The sequence below is a fragment of the Hippopotamus amphibius genome, chromosome 1 (assembly GCF_030028045.1).
Source record: "Hippopotamus amphibius kiboko isolate mHipAmp2 chromosome 1, mHipAmp2.hap2, whole genome shotgun sequence".
NCBI classification, from domain to species: domain Eukaryota; kingdom Metazoa; phylum Chordata; class Mammalia; order Artiodactyla; family Hippopotamidae; genus Hippopotamus; species Hippopotamus amphibius.
Window position 1 is genome coordinate 176,131,837 of NC_080186.1, and position 13,689 is coordinate 176,145,525.

Below are 13,689 nucleotides of genomic sequence, written 5' to 3' on the forward strand. Positions count from 1 at the left end.
GCCACAGAAAACATTTCTGGAGGCTATACGTAGCCTGCGGGCTATCATATTAAAGAGTTAGGGGCGGATTTTAAGAGTAATGGTGAGCCAAGAAGGGGTTTTAAGCTAGGGTGTAAGGTGATTAGATTCAGGCTTTAAACGCATCATCACTCTGCTTTCATTAAATGAAAAAGTGAGGTGCAGAACAAAAGAGTATGCTACTATTTGTACAAAAGGGGAGGAACAGAGTGAGAGCCAGAGAAATAGAGGGAGAAAACACTCGTATGAGAGGATGGGCAACAAATACATCTGGAAGGATGCCTAAGAATGTGTCAACTGATTGCCTATTGGAAGAAGAATTATACGCCCACATTACTTTCTTGATTTTGATCTATGGAACCGAACTACCTGTTAACAAGTGAATAAACTGAAACAATACAATCAATAAATCAATGAAACTTCACTTTGGCTGCTGTGATACTAAAAGGGAAAATGTGACCGGCAGCTGGCTACGTCAGGGGTCCAGGCCAAAGCTGATGGTGAGGCTGATTGGGCGGTGGCAGCGGAAATGAAATGTATTTAAGAATACACAGTCAACAGGGATTTATGAATGATTGGATAGAAGGGGTTAGAAAGCACAAGGTGTCAAGGTTTCTAGAAAGAACACTTGGATGAGTGGAAGTGAGAGGTACTGAATTGGGGGAGAGCAGCTTTTGGGACAGAGCAGGATGGTTTCAGGTACACATGTTTAGTTTGAGACGCCTGTGAGATGGGCAAGTGCGGGTGGGAATTCGACAGGTGGACGAGGGCCTGGGGCTCCCGTGAGAGGTCTGGGTCGGCAGGATCAATCTGGGAGTACCTGTCTGAAGTCAGATCCCCCAGGAAACACGAGTCTGAAATGGAGATTTGCAGTTTTGCGTACAGGAGGTTTACTGAGGAGTGAGGCAAGAGGATGACGTCGAGGGCAGTTAACAGCTCTGCAGGTCCTTCAGAGCGGCCCAGCTTTGGGACAAGGGGAGCAGTCCTTAACGTCCTCCCACACTGACCAGTCACTGCACACGGGCTACCTGAGGAGGGAGCCCGACCAAGGGTAAAGTGACTCTCTCAGGCTGAAGGCAATGCAGCCGTCAGCCCTCTATGTACCCCAGAAACACGGGAACGAGAGCCTCAGTCCTAAAGCAAGGCTGGGGACCGAGGCACCCAAGAGGCCAAATCTCTCACGATAGCATGTTTGCCTGTGTCTTTTGCCACGTCCTTCTGTGAGGGTATTTTCAGTGGCCGCTGCCTTCTGTGGGAGTCCTGTGCAGACACCAAGACGTCTATCGGGGGTGACTTCTTCTCTGCTTATTCTAGGACCCTACAGGGTCCTCCAGTTCTGGGCCAATTTTTACATTAGCTTCTTGGCCCCGTGTTTCCACAGCTGTCAGATAATGCAAAATCTAGCTCCTCACCTTCCCGGAGCGGGGCTGGTTTTTGGAGTGTACCATACTATTTTCGTCAATGGCTCCACATGGATAGCTCCTTGGCCTACGAGCTTGAGGACAGCATTTTTCTAGTCCCCATCGGGGACAAAAGAGTGACTTCCTGGATTTATGTGAGGAATCCAACCCCAGCTGTCAAGCGGGGACAAGGAGCCTAGAACCGGACTCCTGCCAACTGCAGTAATAATGAGCCTGACACCCCCCGGGCCTCCTACACTGAGGTCCTTGAGGACATGGGCTGAGGTTTGGTACCCCATCACAATGCTTCCCACAGCCCCTTGCACACGGATGTTCTCGCTGGACTGAACTAGACTATAATCTCCTCCACGTTCACAGATAGACGTCTTGCATGGGACCTTTTTACCCAGGGCTGAGCTCCTCATTGTTGGTGGGATGGTGGGGGCCAGGGCACCGTGCAGAGGTGCCCATTTTTATGTTCTGCGTGTTAAAATAAAAAGGCAGGCCTCTCGGAGGCAGCGTTTACTCCAGTGCAGCAAGTTTCACTCTGCGCTGCCATCAAGTTTCACATTCTGCCACCTCAGCTTCATATGCCAAGACAGAAAAAGCAGCAGGAAGACTTGTTTCACATTTATTCCCAGGTTTTTTTTTTAATTTCCTCTGAAATGAATATGAATACACGACGGTCTTTACACTCTGCAGGAGCTAATCCCCCACTGGAAGCCTTGGGGAACCTCATTCCTTCTTGCGGATACAATCTGTCGACACAGGCGTTCCTTCAGGCTCTTCTGAAAGGCCCACAGTGGACGGAGCTGCGCTCTCTTTGGAGCTCTATTACACTTATAACTATGGTTTTTGTTTCTTTTTTGTTGTTTTTTTTTTTAAAGAAAATAACACAGGAATTGCTTCCAGAACCCAAATGCCTGTGTGAAACGCTGCCTACTCTTTGAGGCAAGGCGGCTTTCAATGGCTTGTCTGGGCAGTGAGTGTGTCCCACTGCTTCGTGGCCACTGCCAGAGGGGCCAGGGACTGAAGCCTGAACCCGCCCCACACGCTCAATAGGAAATGTGTACTTTCAACATGGAAAGAACCATGAGAAGAAAATGATATTTTTATAAATGAAAGTGCTTAATAAGTATTCTTCACTAAGTAAAATCATATTTTCCTTGAATGTCTTGGACCATGTATCAATTTCATTAACCAAGAAAAAATCTGGCTGAACTATGTATCCCTTCTAATAATGGCAATAAAATTCTCAATATGTATCCAGTGAGCAGGTATTGTTTACTGTGTGCAGAGCACATAAGGAGGCTCTGTGGAGACATTCTGTCAAATAAGTCTTTGATCTCAAGAAGCCTCTTTTTAAGGTACCTAATTTATTTTGTGGCTAGCTCCGTAGGATAAAAGTTGTCTTCAAATTGCTAATCCCACTGAGATGATTTAAATTACTCATGGCTGCAGGAGGCTACCTGTTAAATTATCTGTCCATGCCCTTTCACACATTTGTGCTTTTAAGTCACACAGAGTATTTTCTCTGTACAGAATAAGGAATCCTCATTATAAAGCATCCCTAGGCCTCTCCGTGAATCACATGGAGTGAGAATCCATCCTTGAGTTAGAATCAAGGTCATATATCTTCTCCCACACCATCTGATGAAGCTTTCCGCGGGTTTCTTGGGTGGCCAATCACATGACAGATATACGACTTTGAGACAGAAACTGAAATAAAATTCCTATAACACCCTTGGGGGGGGGGATTGTCACTGTTGGGCATTTTAGTCGATGACTTAATTCTCTTTAAACTTCCTTCCCCCCTTACTTAGAGCTGCATAGTTTACCTACTGAATCCACAATACTTTGAGGTGCTTTAGCTTTGTGAATTTTCTTCCAAGGATTTCAGGTGCTAAGTGATACATAACATGTGCCCTGGTAGAGTTTATTCAGTACTCTAACCAGCAACCTCAAGAATGCTTCACATAGGTTGGACTATGGGAGAAAGAAGGCCTGAGAAGCAAAGCACCTGGTGTTGCCACAAAGTACATTTTTGATGACACTATCACACTGAACCTGGAGACCAGCTGGTACACTCTTAGACACCTTCGTCAGGGGGCTGTGAATGGCATATACAGCCCCCAGTCCTCTAGTCCAGCCCCTAAATCCCTCTCGCCCATGTAACAGCATCGCAAGGTGGAAGCAATGATGTAGACGTGAGACTTCCACCCCAGAGATCTACGTCAAGGGGAAGAAACGTGTTCCCTGAGCAGTCACTCCACGGTTCCCATGTCTGACTCATAACTCAGTAAATGGCCATGCAATCCATCCAGCTCCTCAGACCAAAGCCCTGGAGTTATCCTTGACTCCTTTCTCTCACTCAGCATCCAATGTGTCAGCAAACGCTGTTGCTGTTACTTTCAAAATATATCCAGATCCAACCACTTCTCATCACCTCCACCACTTTTACACTGGTCCAAACCACCATTACCTCCCCCCGGATTCCAGCAAGAGCCTCTAACTGGATCCAGCTCCATCCTCACCTCACTGTCAGGTCTCCACTCAGTAGCCACAGTAATCCTGTTACAGTTTCAGTCAGATCATATCACTCTTCTGCTCAAAACTCTGCAATACCCGCTTTGTCCAAAGCACACAGAGCAAAAGCCAGGGTCCTGACAGTGTCCTCCTGGGCCCTACAAGATTCCTGCCCCCAAAATTTAACTCCTCCCCACCTTACTCACTCCCACCGACACTATGTCAACCTCTGTGATGCTCTTCCAACAGGCCAGTAGCATTTCTATCTTGGGCCTTACACTTGGAGTCCAGCTGCCTGCAACACTCTGCTCCCAAAGAACACATGGTTTGTTCCTTCACCTCCTTAAGTCTTTTCCCAGAGGCCACCTTCCCAGCGGGGCCCACCCTGATCATCTCTAAAACTGCAACTCCTAATTCTGGGCACTCCTCGCCCCTTCTCTGCTTTGTTATCTCTATAACACTCATCATCACCTGACAAACTATTTATTTTACTCATTTATTGGTGGGTAATCTGTCTCCCTCTACTAGGCTATTTGCTCCATGAGAGCAGGAATCCTTGTCTGTTTTGTTCAATGCTGTATTTGCAGCACCCAGCAATGACACTGGCCCTTGGTAAGTGTTCAACAAGTGTCAATGAATGAATGAATGAAGTTTTGGACTGTGTGTTATGTACTCTAGAATTCTAGATTTTGATATGTTTACTCCCAGACATTCCTTGACACACGCACCACAATATTTTCAGAGTCTGTACCGGGCTGTACTAAAGCAGGAATCAGAAGGCCTTACAGGATTTCTGGAATCTTTTTGGGTCAGATTACATTCTTTAGAAGGTGAAGTTACACCAAGGTTCTAATGTACAGACAGGCCCATGTCAGCAGATTAGGGGAGCTGATACTGGGGCTTTTCTGTGCACGGACCAACATCTAGTCTTAGGGGAGCTGGGCGTGGGGCCATTCTGGGAAGACAGAGCATACTGGCCGCCATGGCCATTTCTGCCTCTAACACCAACCACACACTCATGTCCAACACTGAGACTTTCTCCTATGAAAACAGACACTCCCTCAAACAGGAGCATTACTGCAGAAAAAAAACTTTCCAATGGAAACCTGGGAAGTAAGAAGAATGTACTTATATGTCCAAAGATTCATTTTTTGATTTGAGATTGGTTTGGGGTTAGGGTAAAGTAGAAAAGGAAAGTTGGGAGTAATATGTTTTTTGAGGATTCTATTTTTTACAAAGAAAATAAAGATAACATGGAAAAGAAATATCTGATCATCAGCATTTCGATCAGTAGTATTATAAACATTTTTTTTGGAGTTTATATGTGTGTGAGAGAAAGTAAGTAGAGAAGGAAAAATTAAAATAACACTTTTTATTTCCCAAAATGAAGTTTCTTAAATAGATCTGTTCTCTCTGCTTCTTTTTCTACAGCATAATCGCAAATTACCAGTTCACAGATTAGTCGATTTGATGACAAGAAAAAAAGAGCATCACTAAAACCAGTGGTTCTCACTGAAGCAATCACAATCACCTAATTCTGTTCCAAATACTGGAAATCACCTTATAACATTTCCCCAAAGAATTGATAAAAAACAAATATATAAAGTTACAGTGAAAATTGCACAAAAGGTTGCATTTGCCTAGATGTTAGATTTTTTTTTAACATAATGATTGCCATGGTAATAAAGATAGAAGAAAATTACATGGCTCACTTTAGGCTAAGATATTTGGAAAGAGACAAATTCTTTGATCATATGTCTACAATTTTTACTACCATTTCTCATTTCAATGTCTACTTAAGAGGAAGCAAAGCCAATCGACTGGAGGGGTGTTACTCCTGATTAAACAGCAGTGTTTTCTCATTATTTCATTTTTGCAAATAGTGCAACTCCAGCAAGACTGTGCATCCTTTCAGAGCAGAAGTTGTATCTTATGCTGCTCTTGTAACCAGACACATAGTAGGTGCTCAGTAAATACCCGCTGCCGTAACACTGCTGCCAGCAATGATTAAAAACGAGGACAAAGGTTTTGAAATCATAAACAGGCGAAGAAAAATTGGCCTGCCCAAGTCAAGACTCCCTGTGGAAAAGCAAGACATACAAAGAAAAGAAAATGATAGAACAGACGTGTGCATATTTGTGATACAGCAGAGTGAACCGCATTTCAGGAATTTCAAACAACACTCTTAAAAAGTTAGCTTTGAAATAGATATTTGGAAATGTGAATTCAGAGCTAAAATAAATTCTTACAGTTTTCATCCTGGGCAATGCATTGTAAAGGTATCCCAAAGAAAGACGTATAGCTGTCATTGTACCACACCAGAAGCTCGGTACCCCTGGGAATATCTATACAGGCTCGGTAGAATATATTCGACCTATTCAAAACAAAAGAAAACCCAGCTTAGTAATCGGTAGTGCTCATGTGCCCCATCCACATTTTTATTGCCCCAAAAAAGTTCTGCCCAGCTTTCCACCTAAACAGTTTCTGTTTGTAATAAAATCTGCACCCGCCTTATCATTCCCAGCAACCAATTAGAGCCTGTAACCTAGTACGATAAATAGCTCACAGTTTATTTCTACAGCGTCCCTCCACAGAACATCTTGGCTGAAGAGACACATATTTAGCCCGGGAGACAGCAGAAAGGAAGAGTTGATTTAAAAAAAATTCCATCTCACACTAATGAGAAAATTCTCTCTCTTGGCAAATTGCAGACTCTAGTGCCTCAACCTCACATATAAATTAATACTATTGATTTCTAATTTGAAGGAAAAGCATTAGGTGTATTCTTACCACTTGGCATTGGGAGTTCTCAGATTTGTAATAAAATTAAGCAGCTTTGTGATACAAGGACTTAGAGAAATAAAAATCTTCCCCATCAGCTTTTTTCTGAAGTTTGATACAGGAGAAGAGAAAAACGCTCTTATGTGAAATGGATGGAAATTCAATAAATACAAGAGGAGCACTTTACTCTGGCTAAAAGATTACACTCTGAAATGATGGAGTGAAGGTACCAAGAAATAAACATTTTTTATAACAGCTGTGGTGCTGAAAGAAAAATCTACAGATTAAAAAAAAAGAGGAGCCTGCGACCGGTTTTCTCAATGAAGAATTGCTACAAATATTAGCCTCAAGTTCAAGATAAAAGTGTTTAGGGTTGGTGGACCTTAAATTTAGCCTTTCTGTAAGGAATTGGCCATAGCAGGGCAATTTGTTCCTTGTATAACACTGCAGACATAAGGCGAATCCTTCACCACATTTTTCATGGCAGTGAGATATGCACTTGTCAACATATTTTGTCACCACAAAGTGGCTCTTGGCAATAGGATCATAAAGATCAATAAAAAAGTGCAGATTCTCAATATTTTACTTGCAGCTGCAAAAATTTCATTTATCTTGTTATTTTCCTTACTTGCTGCCATTCTGTCTCACGAGGGCACTGCTAGCTAAGCAGAATGTTTTTTTCCCAACATTCTATGAATATCTGACAAAAACTCCAGCCAGTTGTCCGGACCTCACTCCCCTTCCTCCCTCCACATCTCCAAGAGCTGTGCATTTTATTAATTCTTTCCACTGCTACATAAAAAAATCAAAATTGGAGCAGGGCTATAAATCACTGGCATCTCCTAACTTGAGAAAAATTGAGTCGACTTTGTACTTCACCCTTGTAACATTTCATCTCTCGGTTTGGCTTCCCTTAATATAAACACAGCGCCCGGCAAATGAATGTGCTAAAACCAAATGACACACTTTGCCGCTGAAAGAGCAGAACTGTTTTCGAGCAATGGGTGGTCTTCTGAGGCACAGAGTAGGCCAAAAGGGGGAAAAAAAACTGTAAGCGTACACCGTTCCTTACAAGCGGGCAGAGCTTCCAAAACTCGCAGAAATCTCTGCATGCTGAAGCACATCAAAGGGATTTTTCCCTTTTCAGATAATATTTCCTTTGCTGACATGTATTTAGTATTGTGGTTGGATGACTCATAAAGATAGCTTCATGGCGTCCCAACGCAGCTGAAGCAGAACACACGCCAACAAACATTATTGTCAGCCTCAAAATAAAAACAAAACGTTCAGCTAAGGGTCAATCAATCAAGGGTGCTTTGAAGAAAATTCCATTTAGATATTACAAATCATAACAGAATGAATCTAAACCAGCTGACTTTTTGTGAAGAGGACATTCATGTACAATAAAAATTAGGCTGGCTCTTCAGGGTCCAACTTTTCTATTTTCTTACTCTTGGACGTGGTCACTGGTGACGGATGCCAGTTTTTAAATTGTGTTTCTGTAGTTCATTTTGTAAAGATCTGAAGTAATCGAAAACAGATCAGCAGAGAGTACTCGATGCGTAAGCACCATCAGAAAGCGGAGCAATAAAGCCCACTCCACACTGACAGAAAGGTAACCACTCGTTCACGCCCACCTTCCTCGTAGGCGTTTCTTATTTTCCCAAAGTCAGAATTCACCTCAAGCGCTCCCTGGGTGCCCCTGACAGAACCAGCCGAAGTATCTTTTGCTGAATGGACAAGCACAACCTTTACTAATTTTCTAGCTCCGAGCTTTATAAAAACTTCATGACAGAGATGCAGCTGCAAGGAAGGTGAGTGAAGCCCATATACAGACTGTAACTAGATACCATCATGCACGAGTTCATTTAAACCCTTATGTAATGAAAGATAACTGCCTAGGAAACCAAGGCAGTGAGTCACATGCTGCCCAAATATGTTCCTTTTGAATCTGGAGGCCTCTGGAGAGCAAGCCAGATTTGTGCAGCCTTTAACCTATAAGGCGAATAAAGCTTTTTTTCTTTAGGCTTCATTAAAAAAAAAAAGGAAAATGAAAATAAATTGTCATAGGCAGGGCTCCAAGTTGCCGAGTAAGGGCCCTTCTGCTTTGATGTGTCTGTGGTGCCTGATAAAGCTAAACAGTTGCTTCTGATTCTAAAGGGAACATGGCTGTTTATAACTGAGGTCATATGTTTACACGGCACATGTTTTCGAGGGATTTTGAGAAGAGAAAGCTTAGTGGCAGGGCTTTTTTCCATGGGATCTGTTTTTGCCTTTTCATCTCCACTCCAGGCTTTAGAACGAAATGGAAATACTTGAACAACAGGTGCACTGGGCAGGTGTGGCTTAGGAGCTGAGAATCCACCTTGCTTCTCTGCCCCTCCCCCACTCCAGGCCTCCCTATGAGACTCTGGGCAACAGGGATGGCTCCACCTCGTCTCTGTTGCCCTTTGGGCTTTGCCCAAATATCTCAGGACACTGGGGCCTTCTCCATGCTCTGGAACCACCTCATCCCCTGATACAAACGCTGAATTGTCACAGAGCCAAAGTCAAACACTTTGGCACCTTTCACGGGATCAGAAGAGGTTACTCTGACTCAGCCAAGGCTGCCGAGCATCATGGTTTTAGAAAAGCAGCCTTGGAAGGGCTGAGCGTTCTTGATTTCCCATGCCTTTGTGCAAATCAAACTGTTCCCTCTAGGAGACAGCCAGACTGAAGGTGACTGGGCTGAATCTCTGAACTCCCACTTGTGTGTGGACACGTCTGCTGGGGGGAATCACTCCAGGTCACCGAGCTTGCTGGGCTCCCTCAGGCCATGATGAAAGTTCAGGCAATGATGTGGAAGCAACTTTATCATGTGTAGTGAGTGAAAAAGGCCTTCTCCTAGCATCTTTATTCCTGAATTCTCAAGAAATTACTGTTGCAAGAACTAAGGAGATATCACAAACCTAGGACAAAAAAAAAAAATTCCTGCCAGTCCTTGCAGAGTTCTTCAGGACTCTGCAGGATTTTTTCAAAACTAGCAGCAAGCCTGAAGTTATATATGCAAGGCAAAGGGCTTCGGCTTTGTAAGTGGTAAATCAAGGTATACTTTACCTGTACTGAACTACTGTTAGATTCTGTTCTCCGCAGTGCCTTGCACATCGGATATACCTCATCCAGCTCGACTTACTAGGTTCCCCACCATCAATAAAGTGCTGTAGTGTCCCATCTTGGTCATATATCTAGAGAAGAGGTCAGAAGGTCAAGTAGTTAGAACGAATCATCAGCAATCACTTTCCCTGCTTCCCTTGGTGCCCCTGTGTGTCGGCTGCAGCAATGCATTGGCCGGAGATTTGCTAGTTCTTACGGATGCTTGTGGAAACTCAACTAGAATAACAGGAGAAAAACATTTTCTGGTGATGCAAGTCAATCACGTTTTTCTTATCAAGCCAATCTCCCCTTTACTAAACATATTTGTGGCATCTCAAGGATGTGAGTGACCATGTTTCCCAAAGAATATTTAACCTCTTTTGACAGGCTACTCTTAAGTAATGAGCTGCTGGATAAACAAAGCAAGCTGAGAGGCAAGGCCACGCTGACATGGCTGGAACATCCACATGAAAGGCCCTCATCTCAAACACATAACTGTTTGAAGGCATTCGGGAGGCAGGGACCGTCTGCTCAACGAGCTGGGTGACACCTAGCAGAGGTTGGAGCGTTTTGGAGCTGTAACGCACTGATAAAAGACTCTGATTCGGATGAAATAAATGGACTCTCACCTCACAGAAGATGTAGGACTTCAGCTGTCAGGACCTGAAACTATTAGGAGAGGAGTCATCAAAAAACAGAGACCCTCGCAAAGGGAAAGAAAAAGTAATCATAACTGTTTCCTATGGATTTTAAACGTCTTCACTGAGGTTGGTCTAATAATTATTGTCTTAGGTCACCTCAAGCAGATTTTCTTTCAAGATCACAGTCAAGGAAATGAAATCTGCTTCAAAGCAAGCAACGAGCATGGGACACTGCAAAACCACCAGCCAGCCCAGGACACATGGAGTCAGTGCTGACAGCAGAGACAACTGGCTCCCACTTCCAGGTCAGCCCTGGTTACCTTGAAGGCTGTGGCATCTAGAGGAGTGGGAGATCGGGGGTTATACACGTGCAGCAATTCTGGAAGGTCATCCTCAGCCCTAGGGGGAGCCAGGAAACAAGGGGTACAGTTCTCAGAAGGGCCATGGCAAAACTGGACCTTTTTAAATAAAATCGGCAGTAAGATTCTGTTCTCTAGAGAATCCTAAGAAATTATGTCTCTTACTCTTGCTAATCAGCCTTCCCACTTTTCCTTTCCAAACAGACACAAAGAATAAGTCTCACAGCCTCACTGGTTACATTTCAGCTCTAAAACTGGTAGGGTCACTCATATTAATTTAGCTCAGTATTTCTATTCTGGGGGCCAAAGGGCTTAGAGATGACAGTTCTTTATACTGTCACCAGTCATTTTAAAATAGTTGATTTTTTTTTTTGGCTTTTCTTGAACTCATCTGTCTTCTCCCCAATCTTTCCACTAACTCCCACAAATAAGAGAGAGACACCAATCTAATCAATGCAGTTGTTGGAGACGTTATGACTGGGTAGCAGGCCAGAGTGATCATAGCTGATAATCAGTGTAGCCTGAGAAGAATGAAGAGATTCCTGGATTATATTACATTTAAGATTAATGACTTTAAATTCCCAGTTTGGGGATGATGGCAGAGAATGGAAACATTTCATGTGGTGGATACATCTGCTCTGTGAGCAACCTAATGACAGATTTCATATTTAGCTTCGATCACTACACTGTACCGTTTTGTTGTTTTTGTTTTAGGAAACTGGTTCAAAGACTCAAAGTCTCAACCCCGAGTCTGCTGTTGACAGCCCGTGTGACACTGAACAAAGCCATCAGTTCTTTGAATGCCACTGTTTATCTATAATGGAGCCCAAACTGTCGATGACCCAGCCCTCTGGCCTGTCCATCCCCCATGAACAAACCACCCACGACAGCTGCTGGTGCATGTAACTAGGGAGCATTTGGAGAAGTGCAGGTCTCCTCTGTGCTTCTAGCTAACCTCCTCAACAGCAAGTAAAACTCTCACGTTTCTAGGTCGTGGGTGTTGCCTTGGGTGTTGGCTCATCTGAACACCAGACACTAGCCAGTCAGTCTCAAAATGAGTATAGAAAAGTGTTTCCTCCCACACTTTCAGCAACAATCTCAAACTAAGTATATTGTCATTGCAGGAATCCTACAATGTTTGCCTGCCTGGTGAAACTGCTTCTTGCCTTGAGGTAAACTAGACGGCTATTTGTCAGGCTTTCCCCAAATAGCCAGGCATGGCATGAGGCTGAGACCCCCGGCTTCAGCCTGATACCAATATTACACTAATTCACATGAAACTGGCGAAAATCCCACGTACCTAGTTAGATCCCACTAGCGTGCACCCGATCAGAGTTGACGAAACTCATTCAACCTTGACACTGTTCTTTGCCTCAGCGCCCAGAGCACAGCTATCCCCAGATCCAGCTGAATCTGCCTCCTACATACTTTTCATGTGCGTCCATCTCTCCCTCTCCACCATCACCATCCTACCCAAACCAGTTTCCTCTCTCGCCTGAAGAGCTACAAAAGTTCCTTAACTGATCTCCTTGAAGCTTCTTCAGGCCCTTCCAACCTCGTCTCAAGTATAGCCAGAATGATCTTTCAAAACCCAAAGCTGACGATAGGCTTTTCATCCCTCCCAAAATAAAAGCTTCATAAATGCCGTAAGATGTCAAGTCATAACAGCATATGTTCACAGATGTGAGACTGCCTCAAGGGGGCATATCAGGCTAATATGGGCGGCACCTCCAACCTAGGTTATTTAGGGAGGCAGGTTGAAAACACGAACCAGACGCCTCTGCATTTGGTTCAAGACCCATCCTAGGGCCCCTTCTGGCCTGTGCTGTTAAGACTTAACATTTAAACTGTGTTTCTTGAAAGAGGAACAGTGGGCCAGAATAAAATTGGTAAAACCAGGATATCCACATGTGAGCGCTAAAGAGGAACTAAGGACGACTTCTCAGAAAAGCTCTGGGTCCTAATTTGAGCCTTATTATTATTGTCCATCATTACCTCAACTGTGTTTCCACTTAAGAGCTCAGCTAAAAAAAAAATTCTTTTTTAAAGCGGGCGATAAAATTCTGTATGTATCTGAACTATACAAGGACACTGTCCCTGTATCCAGACGGGCCGACATTATTCCTTCTAGGAGCGAAGGAACCACAAATGGGGAAATGTTTCAGCAGATTTCAGTTTAGAGTAGCTGCAGCAACTTCAAGGTCGGGAAGCTGTTCTTGGAAGCTGCATTAACAGCTATATTTGTGTGACGCTAAAATGTAATTTTAAGTTAGATACCTAATAGGTCTAAAAATGTAAGGAATTTAAGGAAGTATATTAATGCCAAGACCAAGAGTTACTCTGTTTTCATTACCTTTCAAAAGATTTAAAATAAGCAGAAAAATATCAAAAATCTGCATAAAGTGTTTAGACAATCTCCTCAGGACCGATGAAAATGTCAAAAGGTCAGAAATTGTTCAAATGGTGAGAATGAAGGTAAGAGTTGAATTTAGATTAGGAAAAAATTCCTTGAAAGAACCCTTGAGTGAAGCGTAGTTTTGCTGAAAACTGTGCACTTTATTCTGAATGAATGTGAACCACCAAAGTTTTAATATTTGCTTTGTTTTTTTCTAAGGAAGCTGAACAAATGACCCTCTGGAGAAGGGGAAACACATGTAAAGAAACACACAGGACACTGGGCAGGAAAAGGGTTAAATTTTGTAAGGAAACCCCTCAAAACTGTGGAAAGTATATTTGTTTTACAAAGCTAGTCCTAGCATTGCTGAAAGGGAGTATAAAATGGCACAGTCACATCGGGGAACATTCTGGCAATATTAAATAAAGTTGACAATG

At 43.4% G+C, this 13,689-nt stretch overlaps 1 protein-coding gene across 1 annotated transcript in view; it reads right to left on the reverse strand.

Annotated features, from left to right (window-relative positions):
* The window catches only part of PRDM6 (PR/SET domain 6), a 100,089-nt gene that overhangs the window by 22,061 nt on the left and 64,339 nt on the right, over positions 1–13,689 (reverse strand). Inside the window, exons 4-5 of the mRNA XM_057749148.1 lie at positions 9,822–9,949; positions 6,194–6,318 (exon numbers count right to left, since the gene is read on the reverse strand). Of these exons, the coding sequence (XP_057605131.1) occupies positions 6,194–6,318; positions 9,822–9,949 (253 nt within the window). The remainder of the gene's footprint in view (positions 1–6,193; positions 6,319–9,821; positions 9,950–13,689) is intronic.